This window comes from Apium graveolens, chromosome 4 (genome assembly GCF_009905375.1).
Source record: "Apium graveolens cultivar Ventura chromosome 4, ASM990537v1, whole genome shotgun sequence".
Taxonomy (NCBI): Eukaryota; Viridiplantae; Streptophyta; class Magnoliopsida; order Apiales; family Apiaceae; genus Apium; species Apium graveolens.
The window spans coordinates 111,307,188-111,317,224 of record NC_133650.1 but is presented as its reverse complement, the minus strand read 5'-3'; the positions used below and the strand labels follow the sequence as shown (position 1 = coordinate 111,317,224).

Genomic DNA, 10,037 nt, shown 5'->3' with positions numbered 1-10,037 from the left:
CTTAGTGCTAACGGGCTCAAAGACATCATAGAATCAGGAAAGACCCCAAGTGTTGAACAAAATGCTAAAGTTATCATTTTTACTAGACACCACATCCATGAAAATTTGAAATCTGAATATCTAACTGTGAAAAATCCACTCACCCTTTGGACCAATCTCAAAGTTAGGTTTGATCACCAAAAACTTATCAATTTCCCACATGCCCGTTATGACTAAATACATATAAGGTTGTAAGATTTTAAATCTGTCGCTGAATATAATTCTGCCTTGTTCAAAATAAGCACAAAACTGATTTTGTGTGGTGAAAATATTACTGATGCTGACATGTTAGAAAAAAAACCTTTCAATCTTTCACCCCAATACTATAATTCTGGCGCAACAGTATAGCGAGCACAATTTTTGGAAGTATAGCGAGCTGATATCTCTTCTTCTTGTCGCTGAAAAGAATAACGAGTTGTTACTGAAAAATCATCAGATGCGTCCCACAGGCTCTGCCCAGTTACCTGAAGTACAGAACACGTCATTCCATAAGAATGGGCGTGGGAAAGGGCATAGAGGAGGACGAGGTTACGGACGAAACCGTGGGCATGAAAACTTTCGTGGCCGGTTTTGAAATCATTATAACTCTAGCCACCTGAAGTGGCAGCGTGATGATTATAACAACTTTGACCACCAGAAGTGGCAACATGGAGTGCCAAATAAAAGGAAGGCACCACAAGAAAAAGATACTTGGGATATCTGTCTCAGATGTGGGGAACATGGGCACTGAAGATGTACCTGTCGCACACCGAAACATCTAGTTGACCTCCACGAGGCAAATAAAAAGAATAACGGAAAAAGGGTAGAAATGAACTTCGCTAGTTATAATCTAAATGAAGAACCAAACAACATGACCTCAAAAGAACTAGACACTAGTGCTAACCTTTATTATGATTTAGATAACTAGATTTCATTTTTATTTCTTTGATTTTATGTTTTAGACGTGTTTGTTTTAATATTCTGCTTTCATGTACTTGTTTTATGTTCTTGTATTATGTACGTTGTTTGCATAATAAAATTATTGTTCACTTATATATACACAACATAAATATGGAAGATATATGTATTGTTGACTCCGCAACCACTCACATAATTTTACAAAATCAGAAATATTTCTCAAAATTGACTAGAACCAACTCACACATTTGGATGATTTCGGGAACATCAAATATCATAGAAGGTTTTGGGAAAGCTAGTTTTATACTACCGAATGAGACACAAATTCACATACATAATGCTCTATAATCTAGCAAATCCACTAGAAATCTTCTGAGTTTTAAAGATATCCGTCTTAATGGTTTACTTATAGAAACCACTAGAGAAAATGAAAAAGAATATCTTCTTATCATCTCAATCACCTCAGAACATAAGAAGATCTTAGAAAAATTGCAATCAACCTCATCTGAATTTTATGCTACCGAAATTAGAGTAATCGAGTCTCACAGTATCACTACTCCCAAAATTATAGATCCAAAATCATTCACCCTTTGACATGAAAGACTTGGCCATCCAGGAGTATCCATGATGCGTCGAATTATAGAAAATTATACATGACATCCCCTTGGAAATCAAAAGGTCATGCCACATGATGAACTTCCTTGTTCATCATGTTCTTTGGGAAAACTAATTGTTCGACCATCTACAGTTAAACTTCAAAACGAATCTCCGGATTTCTTAGAATGAATTCAAGGTGATATATGTGGTCATATTCATCCATCATCTGGACCATTTAGATATTTCATGGTCCTAGCTAATCGATGCCTCAACTAGATGGTCTCATGTTTGTGTACTCTCGACCAAAAATACAGCCTTTGCCAAGGTTCTTGCTCAAATAATCAAATTATGAGCCCAATTTCCTGATAATCCTATCAAATTAATTCGACTTGATAATGCCTTTGAATTTACATCTCCTACTTTCAATGATTATTGTATGTCAATAGGAATCTCTATCGAACACCCCGTAGCTCACGTGCATACACAAAATGGTTTAGCGGAATCGTTAATTAAAAGACTTCAACTTATTGCACGCCCCTTACTTTTAAAAGCTAATCTTCCTATATCTGTTTGGGGTAATGCAATACTTCATGCTACAAATATTATTAGGATAAGACCATCTGCTTACCACAAACAATCTTCTCAAGAATTAGTTCTTGGTCAAATCCCTAATATCTCTCACTTTAAGGTATTTGGTTGTGCTGTGTATGTCCCTATATCACCACCATAGAGATCTAAAATGGGATCTCAAAGAAGAACTGGTATATATGTTGGCTTTGATTCACTATCTATTATAAGATACCTTGAACCATTGATTGGTGATATGTTTACTGCTAGATATGCTAATTATCATTTTGATGAATCCATGTTCCCTAAATTAGGGAGGATAATGATTTGCATAAATTAAATTCGGAAATATCATGGAATGCTTCAGGATTAAATTCTATTGATTGACGTACTAATCAATGTGAATCTGAAGTTCAAAGAATTACTCATTTGCAAAATATTGCTAAACAAATGCCGGATGCTTTTAGTGACTCTAGACATATTATAAGGTCACATATACATGTTGTTAATGCTTCGGCACGAGTTGAAATCCCTACTAAAAAATCAATTCCTAAAGAATTGATTGGTGATTTAAAGCCACGCCAGAAGCGTGGTTGACCTGTTGGTGCAAAATATGTTGTACCACGAAAACGGAAATTAATTGGACCTGCCTCTGAAGTGGCAAGTGTTCCAGAAAATACCCCATAAGTGGTATTACCTTCTGAAGATGTTCAAGCCCCCGAAGTGGCTATAACAAAAATCCCAGATGTGGGATTTCCTCCAGAAGAGAATGTTTCCCCAAAAGTGGCACATGCCCCAGAAGTGGCAAATGCTTCCACAAAAGCAAAGGTAAATGAAAATTATGAGATCTTAATGAATTATGTCCATAAAGCAAAAATTATTGGATCGTGGGAGTATTGAGATTGATGATGTATATGCTTTTATCGTGGCATGTGATATTATTATGAACTCCGATCCTGAACTATAAAGTGTGGAAGAATGTCGACAAAGAGATGACTGGCCAAAATGGAAAATTGCAATACAGGAAGAATTACAACCTTGCGCAAGAGAAATGTATTTGGACCTGCAGTCCAAACCTCAGCTGGTGTGATCCCCATCAGGATTATATGGGTGTTTGTACGAAAACGAAATGAGAGAAATTAAATTGTGAGATATAAGGCACGACTGGTAGCCCATGAATTCTCTCAAAGGCCTGGATTTGATTACTAGGAAACTTACTCTCCTGTGATGGATGTAGTTACTTTTCGTTTTCTTATGGGTATGGTTTGTATGGAAAAATTGGAAACACGTCTGGTGGACGTTGTGACAGCCTACCTGTATGGATCACTTGATAGTGATATCTATATGAAAATCCCTGAAGGATTAAAATTGTATGAGACTAAGACTCGTCATTTATACTCAGTTAAATTACAACGATCAATATATGGACTGAAACAATCTGGTCGTATACCAACAAACTTAGTGAATACCTATTGAATGATGGGTATGTTAATGATAAAGTATGTCCATGTTTATTTATTAAAAGACCTCAAACTGGTTTCATTATTATTGCTGTATATGTGGACGATTTGAATATTGTAGGTACTTCTGAAGATATTACTAATGCTGCTAATTATTTGAAAAATGAGTTTGAGATGAAAGATCTTGGAAAGACAAAGTCATGTTTAGGTTTAAAGGTGGAACACTTATCTTCATGAATATTTGTTCATCAATCAACCTACACTGAAAAAGTTCTTGATCGATTTTACATGGACAAATCTCATCATCTAACTACACCAATGGTGGTTCGGTCACTTGAAGTTGAAAATGATCCATTTCGTCCCAGAAAAGAAGATGAAGATCCACTTGGACCAGAAGTTCCATATCTCAGTGCAATTGACGCTCTTATGTACCTCGCAAATAACACACGACCTGATATTGCTTTTACTGTGAATCTATTAGCAAGATTCAGTTCAGATCCATCTAAAAGACATTGGGATGGAATCAAGCATATATTGAGATATCTTCGCGGGACAATTGATCTTGGATTATTCTTTTCAAAAAATTCGAAATCACAGCTGGTTGGATATGCAGATGTTGGATACTTATCACAGACAGGTTACTTATTCATATACTACAGTACTGCTATCTCTTGGAAATCTACAAAACACACCATGGATGCAACTTCATCAAATCACGCAGAATTACTAGCAATCCATGAAGCAAGTATGGAATGTGTCTGGCTATGATCCATAATCCAACATATTCGGCATTCATGTGGATTATCAAATGTTATAGACGGTCCCCTATTTTGTTTGAAGATAATTCAAATATATCAAGGGAGATCGAACAAAACACATCTTACCAAAATTCTTCTACGCTTACGAATTATAAAAGAATAGAGATATTGAGGTACAACAAGTTCGATCATGTGATAATCTGGCGGATATACTTACAAAGTCACTACCGACATCAACATTTGAGATGCTACAAAATAACATCGGAATGCGAAAATTGAAGAAAATATTACATCAAGATGTCAGTATGTGAGATATTTTATTCAGGGAGAGACTGTACATTTTTTTCTTCGTCGAGGTTTTTATCCGACCGGGTTTTCTTTGCAAGGTTTTAACGAGGCAGTCAATCTTTGAGATACTCACATTTGACAATCAAGGGGGAGTGTTAAAATAATGATTGTCAAATCTTACTAAGGAAGACTCGCGATACTTATTAACGAAGACTCGCATAACTTCTCAGAGAAGAAACTTAGTAAGAAAGAATTTTGATTAAAATCATATCTTATCTTTTCGTAACACGTGCAATCCTATCTTATTTTTTCGTAGCACGTGCAATCCTATCTTATCATTCGTAATATGTGTAATCTTATCATATCTTTCTGTAAGTATAAATAGGACATTCAGTCATTGAAATCAGATACACTGAAAAATATATTGTTGCATTTATTAAGTCATACATTATCCAGTAATTTGAGATTTACAATACGTTATTTATAATAAAAAAAAGATATTACTTAACCGGTCATAAAATTCCATATTTTTCATCAGAATCTGTTTTGCTGCTGCTGGTGGTGGTGTTCTTGTCACTGGCTGCTTCCATCTTCCGCTCTATATATTTAAATTTAAAATTAATGTGTTTATAAGTGTAACTCTGTGTGTGTATGTCCTTCATTCCTCCCTCTTATATATATAGACAACGGGAATTCAACGATCCAGTTAGTTACCCCCCTTTCTCTGTATTATTAGCCGCCCAAGCGCGTGTTGTAACAATATAGTCACGAGTTATAAAAACTCAATTACTATATACTGTAGTTGAATTAGGGAGTTATTGGGTGTAGCAAATTGTATTTAAATATTTAAATAATGTGATGAGACCTGTTGATCGCACTGAGGCTTGAAAAAGGACTTTCTTTTTTCTTTGATTTAACTTTTGATATAAAAATGAAAATGTTACATTTCAAATACCCTTTGACAACAAATATCCGGCGACCACAGCTTCCAGATGGTCTAATATGATGATTGATAAATATCGGTTTGAATTAGATACTTGTAATTGAATTAAGCACATCTAATTGTAAAATCTTCTATTTTGAACCAGCTAACCACCAAATACAGTAATTCGGATCGAGTTCACCTTTGCTTTGCTGAATCTAAAGCACTGAGAAGTTGAGCAAAGAGCCTAAGCCTAATAGAAGTACTTGATGAAAAGTAAATAACATGAAAAGAGGAAGGCGCAAACAAATGCTACAGAATATTTGTACTTAAATCATTTATTAGCTCAAATTAACAAACACAACACCAGAATTATAAATTGCTCGGAAGCTCCAATAATTGATAAGTTGTCACTGCACAAAATGAAATACTGATTCTTGATTCAGAGATGGCTAACCAAATTTCCAAGCATGACATAACAAGAAACATAACACAATCACAATCACAAGATCATAAACATGATTATGTGTATCAAAAAGCTTAATATTCTCCACTACTCGATACAAGACGATTCAGAAGAACATCAAACTGAAGCAAGCTAACCAGCAACCGGAGAGGCAAGAACAACTGTAATGAAACAACAAAATCATTTTAGTTCTCAAGCAACATAGAACTCCGAACAAAAATATATTGAATTACATAGATTTCTGCCTGTCTCTTACTTACCAGTCATATATGATTTTATATTTTTCATCAGATTTCGATTTGCTGCTAGTGTTGTTGTCTGAGGCTGCTCCCATCTCCTTTCTATTTATATTATTGTGCGTGTAACTGAGTATACATGTCCTTCACCCCTGTTATATATAATGGAGTTTCACATTCTGTTATTAGCCGCCTAAGTGCATCATACTACACTAATTAAAAATCATTTACTCCTACAGTACTCCCTCCGTCTCTAAAAATGTTTCCTATTTGTGTTGTACACCTTTGTCAATGCACACATTTGATCGTTAATATCTTTAATTTTGTATTAGTATTAAATATAAAAACTTTATTGTATTAAAATATTTATAAATACGAATTCAACAAGATCACTTATGACTATATTTGATCTTATAGATTAGACGTAAATTAATAGTCAAATCGTTTACCATGAACAGTGTTACAAGTCAAAATAGGAAATGTAAAAAAGAACGGATGGAATAGAATAAAAGAGTTAATGGAGTAGATATAGTATTTATATTTATCAATCATGAAGCTTCATGAAGCTTTATCGCAATAAGGCTAAAAGGAGAACATTGTTTTATTTCTTTTATTCGACTTTCTGATACAAAAATTGAATATTGAATCTGTCATTTCTTTCTTTGACAAAGAATCATAATCCATAACTTATATCATGTGATCTAGCTTTCAACACAGCTACCATATCACAGGATCCTATATCGCCATTAGCATAATTCGACCAAATTGAAGGAAAAACTCCCAAGCTCAATATCGAGTATCAATAACAATACCAAAATACATGCATAATAATTACAGCACTAAATCTGAAAGCCCGTGGAGTAAATCTTGGTCAAGAACATATATAAGAATTACGTAAAGGGTACATAGGGCGTAATGGGTATATATATAGCGACCTTATTTGGAAATGAGCAAGAACTGACTTAGTCAAGAGCCTCTACTTATCTCTCTCTAAAACCCCCAAAATTATTTTAATCTTCACGCATATTCATCAGTAAAATAGAACAGCCACTTCTAAACATAATCTGATCTGTAACTCCACATTAGTATACCAAATTCCTCAACATCATAACAATGCTTCCATTCCAATATACCATCACAGGTAACCACAAAATTGATGACCATGATCGCACATAAGAAACAAGCGGAGAATGGAGAATGGAGAATGGAGAATGGAGAATGAGAATCATCCCATATGAGCTTACATCAAACTAAAATCTTAAAATTAAGTCACCAAGTAATTTGATAAATTCCAAAAGGCAAATGAACAAATTATTACAGAAATGGACTTGCAAACATTCTCGCATAACCAACCTAGCATAACAATTAAGCATCTTGCTGATACAGGGATTTATTGCAATAGCTTACACTTCCTCTGGCGCAATTTGATAGTAATCTGGTAGTGGTGCCACGACTTTGCACACAGGCATGGCCTCATTTTTGCTTAGAAGCTTTAGGGACGGATGAACCTTAGCATCATGCATGGACACTGAATCTCCAAGATCAAGACTGCTTACATCCACTTCAATCTTTGAAGGAATGTGCTCAGAAGGGCATAGATATTTTAGACTACTTCTTATCTTATTTAAACTACCTCCTGTTTGACACAGAACAGCATCAATCAGTTCAGATAATCACAATGGATGAAAGTGATAGTCACTCCTCATCAACAGTATGATAGATAAACTTAGGGGCACTGGTAATTTTCTTTCTCTTAATTATTACATAAGACCTCACAAGCAAGACAAGCAAAAGTTATCTTGTATTTTGTATTTTTCAATAACTTAGATACAAGATAAAATGTTGAGTGACATGTCCCTTGCATGATAGCCCTTCGTAAGTAAAAGCTTTCATATTCTCAATTTTTAATGCTTATGAGTTTTGATTAACTTGTCACAGTTAAAACCTTTGTGTTGCAACAACGTCAACATACCATACTAAAGTGAACATTTGGCACATATATACATAACAACGTAAAAATGCAGTGCAAAACATTTTGCTTGCACACAATAATGACAAGTTCAAGATGCAAGAAACATTACAAAGACATCAGCCAACAGTCACTTCCAATTTCCAAAAATATATTTGATAACCACGGTGTGAAGGCTATTTCAATTGTAACACTGATATTTCTCAGGGCATATCAGAACATACTACTTTTGCTTTCCTCCATGTCTATCTAATATTTTATCATATATAATTTGTCAGAAGCTGATCGCTGATCTTACGATCACATTAAAAAAACAATTACCAATTAAAATGTAGCACTCTTTCCCAAAGCAGCAATGACATGCCTAGTACTTCAAGAAGTTGACAAAAGAACAACCAAAGTAAAATACCTATATATTGTACAAGAACAACAAATAATCAATTCTCATCCTATAGACAAAACCTTAAAAAGCTTATAGTTGGACATCAATACGACAATAAAATCACATTTGACAAAAATAAACTACTTAAACGACAACCATTTATGAATCCTTTACTACACATACACAACAAAATCGAGAAATGTCTCCAAAAGGTAATAAAAAACACTGAAAAAAATCAAGAAAAGTGCGAAAGGATGCAAAATGTCTAACCTTTTTCGACCCCAATACAAGTATCTTCACCTTTAAACACAATAGGCACATCAACCTTCAATTTCGAACCTTCGTCTAACCAAACAAACACCAAATTCAACACCTTTCCTGTTTTTTCATCCCTGTGAACCTAATTAAACAATCAAAAACACTATTAAAACCTAAAACTATAAATATAATCAATAAATGTTAATTTTAGCATATATATTACCTTAATAGGAAGCACATTTCCGGATTCAAGTAAAGTAGAAGAACCCGACCCGGCCCGAATCTGAAGAGAAAAGGTAGTAGAGCAAAAGAAAGGGAGCTGCACGGAATCAATAACCGATTGAATTTGATCTTTCTCAGTAGTTAACAAATGTTTTCTCGAAAGCGCATTGCCAACGACGTCGTTTAAGGCCAAAACGACGGCGGGGATTCTACCTTGAGCTCTCTCTTTAACTGCTAATCTTTTTCCGGTGAACTCTCGCGGTATGGCTTCGATTGTGTGGTATGATCTTGATGTTTGTAGGGATCTTTTTAGAGCATCGCCGGCGGCGCGGTGCCATTGTGAGATCATTTTCCGGCAAGGTAGGGTTTTGTGGGTTGTGTTGGGCGGGGTTTAGGGGGGTTTTGGGCTATTGAATTGGGTGGTTGAGAGGGATGTAAATGGGCCAAATTAGAGGTTTTATGTTTATTTTGTAATTTTGTAAGAACATCTTCAAGACTATTAGCTAAATTCATTAGCTAAAATAGAATAAAATAGATATTATATAAAATTTGTTAAAATTATAAGCAATTTTATTTTAATGACATTAGCTAAAATGATTAGTTATATTTGAAAAGAGTTTTATTGTTATTTTTAAATTTCAACAATTATATTAAATGATTTTTTTAACATATATAGTTGTGAATAAATTATTAATAACCAATTCATTATTTTTTTAGTGAATACAAGTGAAACTAAAATATTAAATTAATTAAACATATTTAAGGATATTATTTTTATAATATAAACATCAGAAGAATTAGTTAAAAATATTATGTTCATATATTATAAAAAATTTAACTAATTTTATTATTATATTAGTTTATTAATAATTTTAAAATTATAAAATATATATTAAAATTATTATTTAAGTGTTTAATGAAATTTGGTTAACAATGAAAAAAGTTACAGTTTTTTATAAAATAATTTCACTTTTCA

At 33.8% G+C, this 10,037-nt stretch overlaps 2 protein-coding genes and 1 long non-coding RNA gene across 3 annotated transcripts; 1 reads left to right on the top strand and 2 right to left on the bottom strand.

Moving 5' to 3' along the window:
• The first annotated feature begins 3,878 nt into the window (after positions 1-3,878).
• Positions 3,879-4,328, top strand: LOC141718864 (secreted RxLR effector protein 161-like). Its single transcript, XM_074521240.1, has one exon. It carries the CDS (start codon positions 3,879-3,881, stop codon positions 4,326-4,328), a length of 450 nt encoding a protein of 149 aa, XP_074377341.1.
• A 1,510-nt stretch (positions 4,329-5,838) lies between these two features.
• On the bottom strand, positions 5,839-6,608 carry LOC141716853 (uncharacterized). The gene is made up of 2 exons (XR_012573389.1): positions 6,255-6,608; positions 5,839-6,155 (listed from the first exon to the last, which is right to left on the bottom strand). It is a non-coding gene; the product is annotated as an uncharacterized LOC141716853 (long non-coding RNA).
• An 822-nt stretch (positions 6,609-7,430) lies between these two features.
• On the bottom strand, positions 7,431-9,521 carry LOC141719045 (uncharacterized). Its single transcript, XM_074521430.1, has 3 exons — positions 9,063-9,521; positions 8,852-8,981; positions 7,431-7,866 (listed from the first exon to the last, which is right to left on the bottom strand). Exons 1-3 carry the CDS (start codon positions 9,408-9,410, stop codon positions 7,634-7,636), a joined length of 711 nt encoding a protein of 236 aa, XP_074377531.1. The 5' UTR covers positions 9,411-9,521; the 3' UTR covers positions 7,431-7,633.
• Positions 9,522-10,037: the final 516 nt, after the last annotated feature.

Bases quoted from the DNA above. Each gene is read 5' to 3' on its own strand.
- LOC141718864 (XM_074521240.1), top strand. From the start codon at position 3,879: ATGGTGGTTCGGTCACTTGAAGTTGAAAATGATCCATTTCGTCCCAGA.
- LOC141719045 (XM_074521430.1), bottom strand. From the start codon at position 9,410: ATGATCTCACAATGGCACCGCGCCGCCGGCGATGCTCTAAAAAGATCC. The intron at 8,982-9,062 runs GTAATATATATG...TTGTTTAATTAG, and splicing joins GAAATGTGCTTCCTATTAAG to GTTCACAGGGATGAAAAAAC. The intron at 7,867-8,851 runs GTTAGACATTTT...TGTGTCAAACAG, and splicing joins TTGTATTGGGGTCGAAAAAG to GAGGTAGTTTAAATAAGATA.